The 20,416-nt window shown below is 42.5% G+C and overlaps 1 protein-coding gene across 4 annotated transcripts; it reads right to left on the bottom strand.

Annotated features, from left to right (window-relative positions):
- Positions 1-465: 465 nt before the first annotated feature.
- gata3 (GATA binding protein 3) lies at positions 466-13,327 on the bottom strand. 4 transcript variants are annotated; one of them, XM_083692086.1, is made up of 5 exons: positions 11,779-13,327; positions 9,829-10,353; positions 6,966-7,006; positions 5,048-5,173; positions 466-2,228 (listed from the first exon to the last, which is right to left on the bottom strand). In XM_083692086.1, exons 1-5 carry the CDS (start codon positions 12,014-12,016, stop codon positions 1,950-1,952), a joined length of 1,209 nt encoding a protein of 402 aa, XP_083548212.1. In that variant the 5' UTR covers positions 12,017-13,327; the 3' UTR covers positions 466-1,949. The 4 variants fall into 4 exon arrangements, with proteins under 4 accessions (XP_083548212.1, XP_083548213.1, XP_083548211.1 ...); XM_083692087.1 differs by having other exon boundaries at positions 9,886-10,353; positions 11,779-13,326; XM_083692085.1 differs by lacking the exon at positions 6,966-7,006 and adding an exon at positions 7,066-7,211 and having other exon boundaries at positions 9,886-10,353; positions 11,779-13,319.
- Positions 13,328-20,416: the final 7,089 nt, after the last annotated feature.

Consider the following 20,416-nt stretch of genomic DNA (forward strand, 5'->3'; position numbering starts at 1 on the left):
AACTTACGTTTGTTATTGTGGAATTTCTTTTCAATTAGAATCTCTATTCTTCAGCGTTATTGAGATATTTCCTGAAATTCGCAGAGGCTAAATGGATTCAACTTTAAACAATAGCCTTCCTCATCAATAACTGTGAGGGCACCCCATTTTAGTTCATAAATGTTTCATTTATGATCATGAATAGATATCTATAGGGCCATTTCTGGCAGGCTCTCTGTTTCAGCGTGAGTATGATCTGATTTAAATCAGTGATTAGTCAGTGATGATTGTGAGAGCTGGCCTGCCCAACCCTGGCATGTGAAACCTCCTCCCAATGCCACTGTTTACTTCTGCACTTCCTGTTTGTTCTCAGCCACAAGAGCAGTTGCTGTGAATGCTGGGTAAAAATGGTCGGGTCGAGGATGACGATGTGTCAAACATCACACGTACGCACCAGAGAAAGAAAGAACTCTCTGAACCACAGGCTAACATGTCAACAGAGATTAAACTAGTTTATTATTTTCAAAGAGGAAAAAAATTACGAAACAAAAAGCAGTCATTTTTTTTACACTAGTGATTATTATTAAATTTGTACAACCATTCAGTCTGCATAACATAAAGAAATAATTCTACATCTTTGTTTCTTTCGTATTTTTGGTACTCTGAATTATACATACAAATAACAAATACAGGAACTTTTTCACAATGCATATAATCTGTGGGCCGGAAGAAAGTCTTTCAGGTGATCCAATGTGGCAGTGTATGTGTGTGTGTGTGTGTGTGTGTGTGTTTGTATCTGTGTGTTTTTGTTTGTGAGCATGTGTCTGTGTGTGTGTCTGTGTGTGTGTGTGTGTGTGTGTGTGTGTGTGTGTCTGTGTCTGTGTCTGTGTCTGTGTCTGTGTCTGTGTCTGTGTGTGTGTGTGTGTGTGTGTGTGTGTGTGTGTGTGTGTGTGTGTGTGTGTGTGTTTATGTTTGTGTGTTAGCATGTGAACACAAACCAATTGCCCGAGACCTATAGCACATCCAAAAAAGAGACGCCTGCAGTCAAAACGATAGACTCTCTACAAGCTTAATGCATCAAACACGTTTCCAGCAGGCGAAAGTAGAGGCCTGTCCGTTATCAGTACTTTCCCCTCTCTCCTCTCCTCTCCTCTCCTCTCCTCTCCTCTCCTCTCCTCTCCTCTTCTCCCTCTCTCCTCTCCCTCTCCTGGGAGCAGAGGCGTCCTCTCCACACCAGCGGCAGTCTCTCCTCCTGCCGTGACTCGTACCCTTCTCGTCGTTAGCTGCCCTGGGGCATTTTTCCTTTTTTTCTTACTTAATTAAAAAGTCTTCATTAAATGTACTGTATTTCATACAATTTGTACAAATATATTCAAAGTTTGTCTCCTCTCTTCTTCTCACAGCACAGGTAACTTGCAGGGGTGGGGGAGGGGGTTCCTGTCATACAGGTGCGTGGTGGAGTGGGGTTGGGGGAGGGGGGGGGGCATCATAAAAGTTAGCTTTTTGTAATGTTTGTTTATAATCTTTGCTTCTCCTTGTGAAAAATGGCTTTTTGTACACAAATGGAATTCCAGATTGGGGAATCAGCTGGGAGGACACAGTCAAGGAGTGGGTGAAGCTTCAGGAGCAGGTTCTAACTTTCTCCCAGGTCTGAGAAAAACAACATCTTCCCAGATGTCGGATGTCGGAAAACCAGTCAGTCAGCCAGGTGTTAGTATCACTGAGATACACTTGATTTAAAAAGAAATAAGATAGAAAAACGGAACAAAACGGACCTAAAGCCTGTCTCTCTCACACCGAGGTCAGATCATAGGCGGCTTGGTGACGAAGCAGAGGGGGAGCAAGGAGCAGTTTGGTTGTCTTTCAGCTAATGAGGCAGGTTAGCAAAGATAACTGGAGAAGAACAGGAGGGGGGGGGGGGGTGTGTATGTGTGGGGGGGGGGTGGTTGAAGGGGTGGTACCGCAGGGATCTAGCCCATGGCACTGACCATACTGGAGGGGTGGTGGGGGGCGAAGTTTGGGTGCATGGGTGTGGGGGTACTCAGCATATGGCCAGAGTGTGAGAAGGGAGGGAAGGAGGACATGTGACGGGACAGGGTGGCAGGGCTGAACGAGCTGCTCTTGTCCATCAGGCTCTTGGAGTAGTCGTCCATGGTGTCGTGGGACTTTTTGCCCTTTTTCGACTTGCTGGACATCTTCCTGTTCCTGGTCTGGATGCCCTCCTTCTTCATGGTGAGAGGTCGGTTGATCTGAGAGCGAGAGGGAAATGTGACGTTAACATACAAAGCTGACAACGTAGGCTTAAAACGATCAAACCATTATTGTTAAGGAGGACCATTCCTTCATAGGTATATTTTCACAAAGAGTTAGTTTAGAGTTAGTTTTCTAAGGGTAAGAGTCAAGAAAGAACTGAGACAAATGATAAAAGAGCAGCATTCATGTTTTTGGGTGCATGGATCAAGAAAAAACACTGATACACAAAGAAACATAAAAACCCAAGCACTGAGAGTTCGGCTCATCGCTCTTGTCTTTAAGTGGGTCAGTGCAGTTGGACCAACATACAAAAACCAAGCAAACAAAGGAAAATGGGAAAGAGGCACACAGAGGTTTCTAATTTTGGAAGGGGGGGTTGGGGGAGTTGGGTTTGGGGGCAAAATTATATGTAATGGAGTCCCATTATAGAGTAAATCTGGCTGTCCCATTGTAAGGGGGACGGTAGATGGAGGGAGGGGCGTGAGTGTGTGTGTGTGTGTGTGTGTGTGTGTGTGTGTGTGTGTGTGTGTGTGAGAGTGTGTGTGAGTGTCAGGGCAAGTCCGCGTTCGGCTGGATTTAAACGTTGATTCCCTTAAGCTGGGCTGGATCTGAGGCTATGGTCATGCCAGGGAGAGAGAGAGCGAGCGAGGGGGGGGTGGGGGGGGGGGGGGAGAGAGAAGGAGAGAAGGAGACTCTGGCAGCTATTGCCTAACCAGCCGACCACAGAGACACATGGCGATGACGACCGTCACTACCGGCCAAGTCCGCCTCTCTCCCCTCCATCGCGGCTGCATGGGCATCTCCTGGCCAAAATGGCCCAGGCTGCCGTATTCCGGCACAGGTTTTAGCTGGGAATGAGAGCCGGATGATGGAATTCCGGCTCAGGGCAGGATTATGAAGGGGAGGTGGATGAGGCCGGCTGGTTCCCTGATCTTTAGGGCCGGTTCCCTGGGAAATGGGAATGGGGATTTTGCCTCACTTCTTCGCTGTCTGAGATGTTGGCATTTTTTCGCTGACTCTTTAGCGAGAGTCGAGATGATTAGTAAAGGGCAAAGAGTTGCGGATGCCCCCTCCCCCCCCCCCCCCCCCCCCCCCCCAAGTGATGTGGTTTCACTGTCTATGGCGTGCATGTGAGGGGGTTTCTCTGTTTCTCTGTCTCAGGAAGAGCTAGGCGTTGCACGCCTACCTAACGCTGGCCAGGCTTCAGCTCTTTGATGCTCAAATGTGTACCATCTCTCAGAGGAAGCCTGGGCCTCCGCCCCGTTTCATCAAACAAGACACACTGCGTTGCTTTAGTCAGTGACCACCTCAGAGCATACAGCACAGCCCCTCAACCTCCTCGCCCACCACGCGGACGCAAGCACCTTGTGACCACAGCCTTTATACAGAGGGGACAGGCTGACTGCATACGCCATGACTCACACATGAATGAAATGTGAACACTCTCGCACAGACGGTGTGAAAACCCCCCAAACCACCCAAGCAATAGAAACCCCCTCCACTATGCTTTGATTGTCAACATGGACACGTCTTTGTGGCGGTAGTGTGTTGTCTGGCCTTACAACAGAGCGTCTGAGGGTAACTGTGGATTCCTATCAGGTGCAGCCACCATGGACAAGGTCTGGGGCCATTGAGGGAAGAGGTTTTCCATTTAATTTACTGTGTAAAATTTAGAATTTGTTTCAAAGCGAGCAGGGCCCAACAGAATCTGAATTTACCAAAACAAACTAATTTTGCAATTATGCAGAGGTTGAGGTCAGTTCAAACGATAATATATAACTGGGAAATATTATTATTTTCCCTGATAACCTGAGTCAAAAACGTTTTCTTCAGTCTTAAAGAATCTGCCAAAAGCAACATGGGAAAATGATTTAACAGGGAGCGTTTGCGTGACAAGCGGGGGAGCATAGCGGGATACCCTTCCCCTCTGCGCAAGGATACGGGATATCTTTATCAGATCAACTCAGGAGGAAATGTTTTGCCGATCTCTCATATGAGAGGGAAATATTAGTTACATGTAATAATAATGATAATAATAATTCATTATCATTATTGTTGTTATTATCATGTATCATGTACTATTATTAGAAATTGTATTATTATTATTATTAATAATAATAATAATAATAATAAAATGACACTGATATTACTATTGCTATTATCTTATCATCGTTATCAATATATATTTCAATAGTTGATGGCAGCCCTCAAATCTGAAGCAGTATTTGAGCAAGAAAGAGAGAGGGGGGAGATGAGGGGGGGAGAGAGAGAGAGAGAGAAATAGAGAGCTAACTGGTCCCGCGGGTCCTCAGATTGAGTATGTGAAATGATGTGGTGAGGCAGTAACCACCGCGCGCCCCAAAACGAATCAGGCGGATTGCTGGTCAGAGGGGGACTCCAACTCCCCGGCGCGGATGTAACCAAAAGGCCTGAAATAAGATCGGCCTGAAAATTAATCGAATTTTAATTAAGCTCTTCCTTAATATTCAAAAGCTAGGCTGCATGCGGCAGGCTTAATTCGGCTCTCATACATTTAGATTCGTACTCAGTGCCAATAAATCATATGAATTATATTTCTTATCGCTCGTGCCCCCACAATTCTCAATAGGGACAACTGTGATAAATATTTCAAGAACTAGGCCTGTGCAAAGTGTTGCTAAATTAGCGTTGAATGTAGTGATGAGAGAAAGAAAGAAGGGAATGAGAGAATGAATTGAAAATGGTAGAAAAGTAGGAAGAAAGAAAGATGTGAGAGACATGCTTAGATATATTAGTAGATATCTTACTATAATGTACAGGCAGCTGTATTGCTTACATTGTGCAGTTTGTAGTAAAGACCGCAAGCGTTACACACGGGGTCTCCATTCGCGTTTCTCCGCCACAGTGTCGTCGTGCTCGTTTGACAGTTTGCACACGATGTTCCTGCCCGTCTTGCAGCGGACTATAGAAAAAGAAAGAAACACATCAAATATCAGTCACGAGTCCATATCAACCGGCATAGCATGAGAACAATCCATTCACATTTCCATCATTAAACATTCAGCAAAGCTCTGTCTATCCACCGCTGCAAATAGTTTAAAATAAAGAGAGAAATTCCAAAACAGAGCTGCTTTGACTCGAGACTAAAAATAGCATCATGCGCACATGCCCTTTCAAGAGTAAATATTTACAGAAGACATAAAAGCAGTGACTTGAAATGGGAGCTATTTAATCTGATAAAATGTCCCCATTAAAGCGAGGTGCGTAACAGTAAGATAGTGTATGTTCATTGTATGCATGTTTAAATATCAGCCTCAACAGTTTATACAATTAAGATGAAATCAGTTTTAGAGTGAGATCATGAAGGCCGAAAATCGGTTTAGGCTATTTATGACAAATCTCCGCTTCCCTGGGACGAAAAATGTGTATGTTAAAGCATCAATGCAATCAGCAACACCTGTACGCCTACATGCTGTTGTGTTATAATTAGGCCTAAATATTCATGGGTTGCAGGCAAGGGATTTTTCACAATATGAGACATGGCCAAAGAATAGAATGGATATGCTGTTGATTCAAATGATAAGCGTAGATATTGTTAAATAAAATCAGGGTGATCTGATGCCCATTACATTCAAGATATAGACTGTAGGCCTTATTCCCATGGATTCAAACGCCTGCCGCAGACCCTAGTTAGTTAGACAACCTGACATTGACGTTCTAATCTATAAGAACAATCAATAGACGAGATGACCGAATAGGACACACTACCGTCAACAACGACTTGGCTGCAGAAATGGCAATGCGTTATCTCTCGGAGGGATTTCCAATTATACACATCTGGTGGCCTAATAACCCCTGTTCATGCGTGACTTAAATCATGTCGCTAGTTTACAAATTAATCTTAAAGGTTTGAGTTATTTTAAAGCGCATGTCTGGAAAAAATATAGCTGTATCCATCCACTAAAGCCAATGACTACCTCCTCTCCTTTCTATTTCCCTTTCTCCCTCTCACTCTTTTTTCTCTCTCTTTTCCCTCCCTTGGTATTTGAACCTTCTGCAGAGATTCCCTGGGCTCTGAGAAGAACAATCTCGAGTCGTGACTCCTGCGTGCCCTCGGCCGCTCCTCGCGCTGATTCGGTCCCAGCTCCCCTTCATGTTTAGACTGGGGAAGCGAGCTATGTTGTTAAAAGCGACTTATCTGTGCTGCTCAGATATCCGGCAGCTTTTTCCTGGGAAGCCGGGTTTTCACATTAGAGAGAGAAGGGGGGATAGAGCAGAAGCTGGCTGCTAAAATAGCATTCCATGCGAACTCTTCCCTGTCTAAAAAGGTTTTCCTTTTTATCTAGCCAGGGAGAACTCTCTGGTCATGAAGAGAGGGGGTTCCCCTCAAAATACTGCAGGACGTATTGTATGACCACAAACTGTGCAAAGAAATATGCATATAGCACATCTCTTAAAGGCTAAGAACGCCTTCTTAAACGTCAAATGTCCATTCAATATGATGTGTCAACTGTCTGCAGATATTAGTCTTTTTTATTTGAGGCGTTGTATTTTTTCGTCTTAGCCAAAGTCCAATATGCTACTTCACCCGTTTATAATTGAATTCTAATTGATGAGACAGATCGATGCAGTAGGGCAGTTGAAGCAGTATAAAATAAATAAGGATGAAGCAAATCATAATATGAAATAATAATTAAAACAGTAGTAATAATACAAATTCTGCAGTTAACTATTATATCTAAAAGAATTGAGACCTGCACTTGGCGAGTCAATTTCCTGCAGCTAACACTTCTTCCTGGGTAGAGAAAGAGAGAGAGACGGAAGTGTCATCAATACAAAGTGGCAGGGACATACCAGTCGTCGCTTGGGTTTGATGAGGGGGCGATTCTGCCCGTTCATCTTGTGATAGAGTCCGCAGGCGTTACACAAATAGTGACCCGTGCCATCCCGCCTCCATAGCGGGGTCGACGTGGCTCCGCAGTTAACACACTCTCTACCTTCTGAAAGCAGAAACGATACACACACAGAGATGGAGAGAGCGCCGAGATCAGTTTGCCCCTAAAACACTGATATATCATTTCATATCTGCAAACTTGATGTCTGAGATCAAGATTGAGAGAAAAAATATTGTAAGAACATTAATCTCATTAATCTAATTAGAATATTTGAATAACAGCAATAATAACAACAATAACAACAACAAACATATTAAATCAACAATCATAGTAATACTATATTATTATTAATAATAACAATAACAATAATAATAATAGGCCTAATAATAATAATAATATTGGAACAAAGCATTCACTTTGAAAAAAAAGAAATGTGATACTGGTGCTTGTTTAGAAAAATACATCACACAAACAGCCTGTCAGTGAATTAAGCTGCTATTATAGATGATTACTATCACATGTCATTTAACCATAGGCTACATAACCTCTCATATGCTGTATAATGTATTTCTCTTGAATATGGTTGGTATCCTAAATATGGTGTCCATTATAAAGATGTCTCTGTGAATATATTTAGCCCTCTTCTCTCACACACAACCTCTTATTTCATGGAATGATAATAATAATAATTACTATTATTATAGGAACAATAATTGTAATAATAATTAGTATAACACTATTATCATTATTATTATTGTTATTGCTACTGTTATTATTATTATTATTATTATTATTATGCAACTGATTATGTTATTAGATCTATTAACATTATTTGAATAATCTCTGTCTTTTCCATGATTAAAAGACCATTTAGGTTTGACTGGCACTTCTCTAGTGACACCGACAGGTGAGAGGCGCGTTAACAGTTTCATTAAGGGGGTCTCGTGTTCCCCAGGCCTATGTGGCCTCACCACTGAAACTGAAACAACGGAGCACTGCGGCAGGATTATTTGAAAGCATAGACGCGTATAGAGAGGGCCTTTGTGCGGCGCCGTGCCTTTACGCCTTTACGCATCCGCACTTCTCCATTTTACTGCAAAAACCGCTTCACTTCTTCAGAGACTAAGATGCGTCACTTCTGGTTCTGCCTTGTTAGATGTGACAGACATGCAAAGACCTCTGCAGACACCGAGGACTATAAATCAATGGTGTTTTTAAAGAGAGAAGACTAGCAAACGCAGCAAAACAAATGCCCATACAATGGGCCTCTGAGAAAATAGGCTACTACTGGTTTTGAATTCGCGCAAGGCGTGTTCCGGGTTTTATGGTTAGGAGACCACGGAGTCGACCTTCCTGCATGCCGTGTTTAAAACAGCAGGTTTGCAGTGCAGACATACCCTGAAATGACCTCATTCACAAAAGAGCACCGATTAGAGAATATAACCTAGATGTCTATGCTCATTACAGCACACATAATAGGCATTTCCTTGAATTAAATGCTTATTTATTTGTGTATTAACAAGCGAATATGGAATATTGAATAAGCATAATGATATGCATCAACTAATCCACTGTTTCCTATCTTCTTACTAATGCCATGTGGCACTGATATTAATCTCATTATAGATAACTGATTTTGAGCGGTGCCTAAATAATATTTAAAATAATTACCCTGCGTGTTTGGATAATATTCCCCTTTCCTAGTCGTGCACCCTGCCACGACGAGTGCTCACTCGTTATTCCCTATGAATGCAGCCCAGCATCCGGACTCTATCAAAGTTACTGGCGCTGGGTAAACAATGCAACTGTGGCGTGCACCAGTCTGACAGTAATGGGATTATCTTAAACATATAAACGGGCGCGAGACAGCCATGCAGGCACGGAGGCCGCGGTCAGAGAGCTGCTTCTCTCTCTCTCTCTCTCTCTCTCTCTCTCTCTCTCTCTTTTTTTTTTTCTCTCCCCCTCTCCCTCTCTCTATCTGTCCCTATGTGTGTGAAAAATAGAAAAACTGAAAACGGATCTAGTTTATACACAGAGCTTAAAACTATATTGAACTCATCTGCTTTAAGGGCGCTGAGGGTGTTTAATCACTCACTGGACTTAATTCCGCTTTGGAATGTGGGAAATGTTAAATCTCATGTGGGCAAATGCGCTTTGAATAATTGAATTCGCTTTATTTTCTCAGAAATGTGTTCTAACAAATCAGTGCTGATTGCATACGATTAGCTACATCTCAGTTACGATAAATAGGCTTTAGCCTACGATCATCATTATTATTATCGTTATATTTAGTTATTATCATTTATCATTTAGTTTTTATCATTAACATCATTAGGCAAATTAGTATTATTATTATTCTTGCTAATATTATCATGATTATTACTACTATTATCCTTATTAGGCCTAGGCCTACTGCACGTGCTCTGATCCGCACAGTATTGTAATTCCAGAAGCACTTGACACGTCTTTCAAACGAATCTTGTGCATACAATCTTCATGTGTCCTGGGCCTTGACTGTCAGTTATGCGTGACCCTCATGCTTATACAAGACAAAATGAGAGGTTGTTCATGTGGAGAAGACTGGGCACGAGCTTATGCAGAATAGGCCTATACAGTTAAATGGTCAACTCTGATTAAACTTGGCTATCATAAAGCCTGCAATGTCTATTGGGTAAAGTTAAAGGTTAAAATCATATGGTAATGTAGTAAAGCGCACGCCTACCTGAACAGGACCTTGTTTTTGGTCTTGTTTTGGAACCATAACTAGAAGATGACCCACCTATCAGGCTACTTGGCGGGAAGAGGCCTGGGCCGTATTCGGGGACATAGGATGGGTATGTGGCGAGGGGGTGGTGGGCAGAGGACGCCCCCGCTCCAATTGATGCCATGCTCCTGCTGTGAGACTCCAGTTTCATGCTTTCGGCCAGGGACACCTGGTACTTTATGCACTCTTTTTCCTCCTGGCGACCGGAGCTGGAGCCCGGGGTGGATATCCCCGGGTCCGGGGAGACATCTTTCGGAGGGGTGGGGGGGAAGGTGAAGAGGTGTGGGCTGGAGTGACCACCGGACAGGGAGGAGGAGGACGCCGATGGGTAGACGGAGAGTCCTGCCGGGGAGCCGTGGTGCATGGTCTTTTGGAAAGGACTCAGGTTCCATGGGGAAGTGCTGTGGTGCGAGGCAATGCCCTTGCTCCCGTCCAGCCATGGCAGAGAGCCGTGCAGTAAAGAAGGGCGACACACCTGGCTACCTGTAAACAAGAGAGGAAATATGACGATAGAACAGTGTATCTGTCTTATTAAAATATGATCTTATGCTTATTTCATTTTGGGTTCCCTGTGATCATTTTATTGACAAATAAGAACAATGTATTACATTTGGCTTACACTCGTTTAGCCTATCACAAAGCACTGTTTATATACATATGACCACTTCGTGAAATGCATTCAATTAAATATGAATATCAAACGTTCTGTTGTCACACGTTCGACTGAAACCAAACATTCTAATTGTGAGAGGGCCTGCATATGAGGGCCAACAGGGTATCGTCACTGTGCAGGGTTTTCAATTCAATCGTGCCATTTGTATTCGTATGTAGATGTGCTTTACTAGAGATGACACTGAAACTACATCGACTAATAGATACTTTCTATTATTTCCATTATGAAAATCATAACATGGATGCTATGTAAATAGAAAGTATGTGCCATTCAAATCAACATGAAACCGTAACTTTCTATAGGGATAAGATGAAACTGCACGTCTGGCCTACACGTGCAGCTGCCTTACTTTTCTCAAATAGTGTCAATTGACTACAACCTATATTACATTGGTGTGTTGCCAAAGCCCAGTGTGTGTGTGTGTGTGTGTGTGTGTGTGTGTGTGTGTGTGTGTGTGTGTGTGTGTGTGTGTGTGTGTGTGTGTGCGTGCGTGCGTGCGTGTGTGTGTGTGTGGAGTGATTGTATAGGAAGCCTCACTACAGAAACCGGGTCATGATTCACTATTACGTTCAGGAAGTCATGTCAATAAATTCAAGTAATAGTTCTTCCGCAGTTATTTTCTCCCCAAGAACCTCGATGTAGCAATCTTAGCTGATATTTTGCGTAGGCATACCCCATAAATGTAAATGTTTTGTTTACAATAATCTAAAATGTGCTAGGGCCTTTTTTCTCCACGGCTGCCAACAAATTCGTTCGTTTAGAGTCCTATTAAAGCTAAATGATAAATGATGAACAATATTAGGACCGTATGCATAGGCCTATACTAGACCACAGAATGATTCAGTTCTTCTGGTTTTTTTAAATTATTCTTCACATCAAATTGCTGGTGGTGATTGTAAAATCAGACAGTGGAATAATAATATGTGAGCCTACACATACTAGACTTACTTAGAGTAGGCAATAAGAAATTATGTGAAACCAAAGGAACACCACCAGAGGTAAGCCACACGTAAAGGAGGACGGCATGGTTTCAGAGACCTTCAGTGCTCGAATTTGGAAATAAACACGATCAGCTGTGGCCAAAACCACGTAGACTATTGCAAGACAAAAATATCTCAAAAAATTATCGTTTTAATTTCATCATGAGCAAAGGCCTATGCCGACATGTCAAATAGAAATAAGACCTCAATGTCGCCCATTCAATACTGTAAACCGGTTAATAATGAAGTACTTACTATGTGGAGGCGGTGGATATCTCTGGACGGCTCGGACTGAGTTTCCATAGTAAGGAGAGACGTGGTTCCCCTGTCCATCGATATTAAACAGTACATCCACATCGTCAGCGAGGGGATACTGCGAAGGGTCCATGTACGAGTGGCCGATGCCCGGGTGGTGCGAGCCGGGATGCTGTTCGTTTAGAACCGATGGGTGGTGATGGCTCATCCATCGTGGTTGATCCGCGGATACTTCCATTGCTTTTTAGCAAACGTTCATACACACCGGAGAGAACCGATACAAGTCAAGAAGTAGGAAAAAATCTGTCCAAAATCCTGTTTTATTTAATCCACAGGCTCCTTCGTTACCTTCGTTCACCTGGAGATAAAGAGAACAATTTCTTTTTTATAATCTGACCCCGAAGGGAAGAATACTTTTCAGTCTGATCGAAATGCGATTATTTGGCAGGGATTCACCTCTATGTGAATTTGCCCGAACAATAAATTAAACAAAATTGTCCAAAACAGCATACATTCAAAAATGTTACAAGAACGTTGTCAGAAATAGGTCCAAGGTTGTATCCAGTCCCACTTCAAGTTCCCCAAACTTTTCCCTCACAAAGTTTCAATATTAAGCCGACTTAACAAGTTGTTGAGGTATGTTTAGACGCAAGCTTGTTTGCAGTAGGTGGCTTACTGCACACTGACTAGCACCGAAGTTAAACTCACAGATCAAATCTCTGTTTGTGCGCAGCGGCAACCCTCTCCACTTACTCCGCTTCCCTCTCTCTCTCTCTCTCTCTCTCTCTCACTCGCCCTCTCTCTCTCTCTGAACTCGCTCAGTCCCAGTGTGTATGTGCCTCTCTCTCTAGCTCGCTCTCGTTCTGTTTTTTTTTTTTTTTTTTTTTTTACAGTGAAGGCATTCTTTCAGGATGGCGCCAGGCAGCTCAATGCTCACAGACAGCTGTGGCGCGACGCAACTTAAGGAGGGTCTGTCAGTGTCATCAGTAGGGGAGGGGCCTGCCCCGCTCGCCCTAATTGAATAAAGTGGGCCAGGAGAGATGACCAAGAACTGCTGCAAGGATTTTCTCTCACAGGCCTTGCAAGAATACGCTACTTTTCATTTAGATTTGTTTTCTTGAAAACACAGACCCAGACACATAGTGTAGTGTACTATTTCTTACGATTACAAATATAACCATATGAATGCAATGTCGCTTTTATTCATATGGACATATACGCATAGACAACCAAAATAAAAACATCTTAAGTGTGAACTGGGCATCTAATCAATGATTATTAATTATATCCACCTAAACCTACATGAAGTTGTTTTTCTGATCATTATGAATTATTATCATATAGCCTGTATTGTAAGGTCTTTTACACAGACTACACAGTTCCAAACAGTCTCTACATATAGATAGATATTTTCCGGGCTTGACAAAAAAAGAACAAATATTGCACGTGAAGCCTGTTGCTCAGTGAGGGACCAGGGGTAGACTGCGGGACACGCATTTTCTTAAAATTGTGACAGTGCGTCCTCTCGCGGTGACAAGCGCATTATTCTAATGGCAGCCTATGACTTAACTCCCCAAATTGGACTGATTTCCTTGCTTCACAAAGCAGGGGCGGGAGAGGACGCCGGAGTGACTGAATGCAGCCTGCAAAACACCCCAATGCATTAGTAGGTCTGCAGCTGAAATACACACACACGCACACACACACGCACACACACACACACACGCACACACACACGCACACGCACGCACACACGCACACACACACACACACACACACACACACACACACACACACACACGCACACACACGGAGATACAAGCAACCAAGATACAGCCATGGCATTATTAATTGCTAAATACCGAATTAAATGTAACATCATTGCAGCTCGATCTCTATATATGCTAACCAAGACCATTTGTGTGTTCTAGAAATGTAATCCTAAAGTGGCACATTACAATGTATTCATCATTCTATAGGCCGATGCCAGTGTCAGGTAGGCATGCTGCAGTGCACTCTCGCATTATTCCACATGATTGCACGGTAATAGGTGGGCTGCCCCGTGGGGAGGTATTCTGTGTCTAATTCCCAGTTTGGCTACCCCATACTCGCAGATTGGCAGTATGTAATTGTAGAATAGGGGGGCTGTTCTTTTGGTGCTGTGCAATGCACTGACACGGGCAGCCCCAACGACGCCACTGGACGTGACGTCACCGCCAGAGTAAACAGCCAGGAAATGAATCCTCTCAGCAAGCAGGCGAGTGAGCAGCAGAGCGCGCAGTCAGTTTGGAGAGGGAATGCGCGCGGCCTTCCAGTGTGCAAGCATTATCATCATTATTTAATGACACAGCCCTACAATCAGGTATGCAACGTGACTTAAGCGGAAAAGTCTTTTCTACCCGTTATGATATGTGCATACACATACATGGACAATAGGTCCATCGAATACATTTCAAATGTCTGATATTGTATCTTATTTCAAAGTGCACTAGTAATTAATTTACAAAGCTCGGCTATATGAAATGGAATTTTTTTTCGGGGCCTTTAGGATGTCATGTTACTGTGCACAGCTTGAATCGAGCATATGAACAGAATAACGGCCACAGACAACAATCTTATAAAATGGGCCTATTCTGAAATTGAAGGTGTTCGTGTGCTATGTGACTTTTGTGGGTTTCTGTGTCTCATAACGGCCATTTTCAGGCGGGTGCACGAGGAGGTATTGTGTGAGAAAACAGAAATATGCTGATTTGCCGACGCGCGCTATTTTTCCCCTTCAGGATACCCAGAAAGCATTTCTCACTAGCGAACCTGAGACTGAACTTGGATGGAAACTGCTGTACCAACTCACATCGAACAATCCCGCTGCTATTGTCGAGCTGTCAGCGAACTCGTGTAATTATCCTCTTGAAAAGTATCTCTCGCCATTATCCACCATAGGCCTTCGCCTTATAGGTGCTCCGAGGCAACACATGACGGTAAATGTAAAGTCCTGATTATGTCTTTTTTTGTTTCTTGACTGGATGTGTCGAAGCTAACAGAGTGGGACATGGAACATATCCCATGCCTTGAGTCCCAAGCATCGGTGTCAGGAGCGGGAACGTGAGAGCTTATTCTTCGGCGCCGATAAAACTGGTCCCCTTTAAAAGTTGTCATTGATAATCCCCACTACTGTCACAACAAAAGGGAAAATCAAGGGGGTTCAGCAGTGTCTGTGTGTGTGTGTGTGTCTGTGTGTGTGTGTGTGTGTGTGTGTGTGTGTGTGTGTGTGTGTGTGTGTGTGTGTGTGTGTGTGTGTATGTGTATGTGTGTGTGTGTGTGTGTGTGTGTGTGTGTGTGTCTGTGTGTGTGTGTGTGTGTGTGTGTGTGTGTGTGTGTGTGTGTGTCTATGCCTATGTCTGTATCTATGTGTATGTGTCCAAAATAAGAACCTGAAAATGTTGATAAACAAATAAGAGAGGTAGCTACATCTGCTCCCCTCCACGGCTGATTCATAAATGTCGGTGGTGGTATGGTGGCTGTTAGTAGGCACAGAGGAAGATCGGGAAGATAATTTGTGTTTGATTATGTCAGTGAACGCTGATTAAAATCAGGAGACATCACACATTTCACCGAGGGTGAGAATTTAAGACACCGCCAGATTATTGCATTGTCAGTGTGTGAGATGAACTGTTTAGATAACGTCTCTTTGTTTACTGGCCACCTTTTACATCACCGTATAGGCCTATATTACAACACTGTAATAATATGTATTATTATTATTATTATTATTATTATTATTATGTTATTGTTGCTGTTATTATAACCTAATGATCACATTATTGTTAAGATATAAGGACTGAAATTTAAAATAATCACTTAATCGTTTCTGCTTCATGATAGGCTATCAGTGTGTCAAACTACTGAAGCATCATTATGAAACTCCTATCAAGTCCAAATCTAAAGCAAGCTGCCGTGACGCTCTTGCGCTGCTGTGGTTGTAGGCAGATGAGACCGGGAAGGCCTAGAAATACCATTTAATTAAAGCGCCGGCATCAGGCTTAGGGGACTTTTGATGGGTTTAGGTTTTACAGTTTCATTCTAATGTAGCAGGTAAAGCTGTCCAAACAGCCGCGAGGCGCGGATCCAGGGTGAACCAGAGGACACGGCCTCGGGCAGCGGGCAGCGCGCGGCACTCTACGCGCTCGAGCTACTTACTTCACTCCAGTCACCACTGGAATACATTATTATTATCTTGATGGAGACAGAGAGAGAATATACAGGGCGAGGAAGGCAGAAAGAAACAGTGGGGACATCCTTGTTTGTGTTACAAGGAAACGTATTTCATTTATAAATGTATTTCGTAGTACAACATGGCCTGATACAAAAACCAATTTAAATAGGCCTAGACAACAATATGATTACTATGTATTACTAATATAATATTAACAACTGCAACTCAATTATGCTAATCTAGTTTATAGGAATAATAAAAAATAATAAAAAATAATTTAAAAAAATAATAAAAAATAATAGAAATAATAAAAACAATAATAATAATCATAATAATAAAGGCTCCTGGGAAAGAAAAAGCAACGACAATTTCGATGTTTGTCATCTTTTGAAACCGTTAGGGCATGTGGGGTTGCAAACTCATAGCCTACTCAAAGCCTACTCATAGCCTACTCTCAGATCTTTTCAAGAAAAACCTTTATTTCTACGTTTACTCAATTACACATGTGAACCAGTTTAGATTCTTAGAACCAAAACTAGGGCGTGAAATTCTGCTCAGTGCGCGTGAAACTTGAAAAATGAAGTGGATTTCTGAGAATGATAACATTGAGATTGGTTTATGAGCATTGGTTCATAAGCATTTTATCTCGAGTAGGCCCAGACTGTGTTTTCAGTAATTAGCTTGAATAAGAAAAATCTGATTCGCCGTCAATTGAGTGTGAGTGATGCTTATCCGTGTGATCGCTTTTAACCTCTCCAACGAGCGCATCACAAGGCCCACACGTCTTCATTTAGGTGACGGTGTTTTTCACTTCTTAGGACACAAAAGACCGTTGCTCAACTGAAGTGCTCTGAGGGAGTGTTTTACCCCAAAATCAATTCCATGTAATTTCTTCCATTTACTCCAACCTTTTACATCACACACATAGCCTACACTAAGATTGTGTTATGGCTAATTAGCGTACAGATCAAACTAGTCTATATAAATCCCTAACGCTGATAGTCCGCCAGGTAGCCATCCATTTGACAACTTCATAAACAGACAAACAAAGAAGCTCGACATATCAACATTTGAAACCACACTGGATGTGCTGCCCATCTCTGTGGCTTGATTTGGAGATTGGAGGCAGATTTTATCCTTATTTAAAAGGCATTACACCCCGTGAATATGTGAGTGGCCAGCCTCGCTATCTTGAAAACACAGCTGTTGGGGAGGCATTCAGCGTAAATCAATAGAACGGCGCGCGATTTCCCAGCCTGTTCTGTTCTCTGCATGCAAATAACCGCTCGAGCTCTGCCCATGACAGCGCGCCTGTGATGCCCTTAATTTCGTATCCTATTCATTCTATGTAACAGCTACTCTCCAAATCAAGCCATATCGACCACAGACGCGATGGGAAAGAGGAAATGCCGCCTCAGCAAACCCAACTCCTTTTATGACCCATCGCCTATAATCAGATCAATTTCATGGGTTACGGGATTCTGCCTACCACCATCTCAGGTGGTAATAGATCATTAAAATCCTTGATCTTCAGTATTTCGGGATGCGCGAGGTAGGTAAAATACTCTTAGAATACAGGGCATTTACTGCAATAAATCCCAAAGCGATTAGGAAACGTTAACATGGGTGACAAATGCAAGTGGATGTAAACGAATAGAGAAGACCACGGAATATATTGCATTTAGAAAATTACTTTACCCTAAATATCCCCTACCTGTCCCAAACACAACAGACATAGGCTAGGGCACAGAAGAAAAACATTAGAAACAACAATGGCGGTCGCGTGCGTATTACCCATATATTTAACCACATTTCAGTTTGACAGACATGCATAAAAGCTGTAGACATGTTGGGAAAATGTAGCTGTTTAACCGGTCTCTGTTACGGACTTAACGAAAAGCATGTGTGTGGTTTTTTTTCTCCATGTCATCTAACTACAAAAAATGTCTACAGCATTGGTAAATCTGTGTTTTTAGCCCATGGAACAAAGTTGTTTATCAATACATTTATGTAAAGAAGCTCGTCTCTGGATGGACAGAACACAGAGGCTGGCAAGGAGCAGTCTGTACCTTTTTGTAACCTATTCTTCGTGAAAGGACAGACAGACAGACAGGCTTTAGAGAAATCTAAATATTTACTGACCTGTGGAATTGAGGTTGGCGGGAGGGTTTGTTTTTTTCTGATCGGCTGCAGATGTGAGGAAAGAGTGACATGGAGATCGAAGCGCCGATGGCATTTAGAGAGAGCGAGCTGCGGAGGGGAAAACCTAAGCGCGCGCGCGCCCTCGGCTCTGAGAGTCACACACACATACACAAGCATACGCACACACACACTCCCACAGGCCAACCAAAGCACTCTCCTACCGTACCTACTGTACATTCAGAGCTCTTCCGGGTCGGTGGAGTCTGCAGAGGAAAGCCATAGTGAAGGCAAAACGAACAGCCCAAGACCCTTATTATTATATTTTAACACTGTACGAGGGCAAAGAGGGACCCTATTTATGGCGCAGGTAGCTTGCAGCTGCTGTCGTGTTTGATCGTCTCGTCTACATCATCGGTAACAGTACCTTAGATAGTAATAGGCTACTAATCATGAGGACGTTTTTTAGTGCATGTGCGTTTGACAGCACGTTGCATGCTCTGAATAGATTAGTATTTACTATTAGTAGTACTCTGTTTTTTGGGGTGTCTTTGTGGTTTCAAAATCAGAAGCTTGATTTAATTGTAGCTTAATAGCCAATATTTTCATTTGTTGTGATCAGGCGAGCACATGCGCATCGACCCACGCAAGAGCAAGCACGCACACACACACACACACACACACACACACACACACACACACACACACACACACACACACACACACACACACACACACACACCACCCGCCCACCCACACACACACACACACACACACACACACACACACACACACGGATGTAGCCTATAGGTAGGTTATGTTGATTGTGTGGGCTAATCGCCATATGAATATTATATAGCCAATTACATATGTATTGTGGCCTAATCGCCATATTAATATTATATTGTCAATTACATATGTATTGTCAATTCATTAGATATTCAACTAGTCAACATTTGAAAATGTTTAATGTAGGCCTACCACACCATATTCAGTTACCTCCATTTTAGATTGATATTGTTCTATTTCATTGATATGTATCGATTCAAAATAATCAAACAATATGATTACATGAGACAGAGATCTAGTTTGGCCTTTGGAATAAATTCGGACTTCACGCTCATCTTCGCCATGCATTGAAAGGGGCATATCATATATTTCTTCATCCTCTGAAATATTAAGAAAGAGAGAGAGAGAGAGAGAGAGAGAGAGAGAGAGAGAGAGAGAGAGAGAGAGAGAGAGAGAGAGAGAGAGAGGGAGAGAGAGAGAGAGAGAGAGAGAGAGAGAGAGAGAGAGAGAGAGAGAATGTGCTGATGCTGGAGGCTCGGTATCTCTCACGTTGCGCCTTGACTCTTTGAAGGGGAATGTAAACTGATCACACCAAAATCTATCTTTGGAGAAGAAATTCAATTAAGGTAATAAATTAAAGATAATTGGCGCAAACCTCGCTGTATAAACTTACGGATGCAAGGAGCCAAAATGTGTCTTTTAAACCAATGAATAATTCAATGTTTCCAGGGCAACAAGAGCTTTCATTTATAGAATTAGTATTTCAATATCTTAATAGAATTATAAAAGGACACATCGAGATGATAATGATTTAATAAGCTGCCTTAGACGTAAATAAAGTGATTATTTAGAAAAAATAAATGGCTTCGCAATTTCAATATAAAGGTGTTGTTAATATGCGTCGATGATAAATGCGCATACTGATGCATTCGATATAATAAAAACAAAGGTCAAATCGCTGCATATTCCACAGATGATTATGGCACATTGTAAGAGTAATAAAGCGCTGATTAACGTCTGAAAATACATCATATCTGGAGAATTAATTAGTTTAATTCATTGTAGGGATAAAATTAAATGTGACAGCAAACAAATGAATTCCCCTTTTTCCTGTGAAGTATTTTGAAAACGGAACAGAAATATTATGTGACACGATAAAAGACTTAAGCCCACTAAATTAAGTGGGCCTATCCAGGATCATTTCAGTAGCATATTTCTCCTATAAACGAAACGTAAACATGTTTGAGAAGACTCAGAGCTCCACGAGTCTCCATTTTGATTCTGAAGCCATTTTTGGTTCAGTGATGTCTGTGAGTGCGAGCATGGCCAAGTCCAAAGTCACTCTCCTCTTCTCCTGCATGCACTCTCTAGCACTGGCATGAAATCGCGTGATTAATGTAGAATTTGACGTGAGCTCCCGCGTGACAGGGCAGGCTGACAACAGCTGAGCGTAAACCTTCCGGTATAATACAAGTACACATTCGTGTTTATTCGTAT

The sequence above is a fragment of the Argentina silus genome (assembly GCF_951799395.1).
Source record: "Argentina silus genome assembly, chromosome: 20".
NCBI classification, from domain to species: domain Eukaryota; kingdom Metazoa; phylum Chordata; class Actinopteri; order Argentiniformes; family Argentinidae; genus Argentina; species Argentina silus.

Excerpts from the sequence above, each read along its gene's own strand:
- gata3 (XM_083692084.1), bottom strand. The coding sequence starts at position 12,016 with ATGGAAGTATCCGCGGATCAACCACGATGGATGAGCCATCACCACCCA. Across the intron at positions 5,174-7,065 it reads TCAAACCCAAGCGACGACTG|TCCGCTGCAAGACGGGCAGG; the intron begins GTATGTCCCTGC and ends CTTTTTCTATAG. Across the intron at positions 2,229-5,047 it reads TTTACTACAAACTGCACAAT|ATCAACCGACCTCTCACCAT; the intron begins GTAAGCAATACA and ends TCTCGCTCTCAG.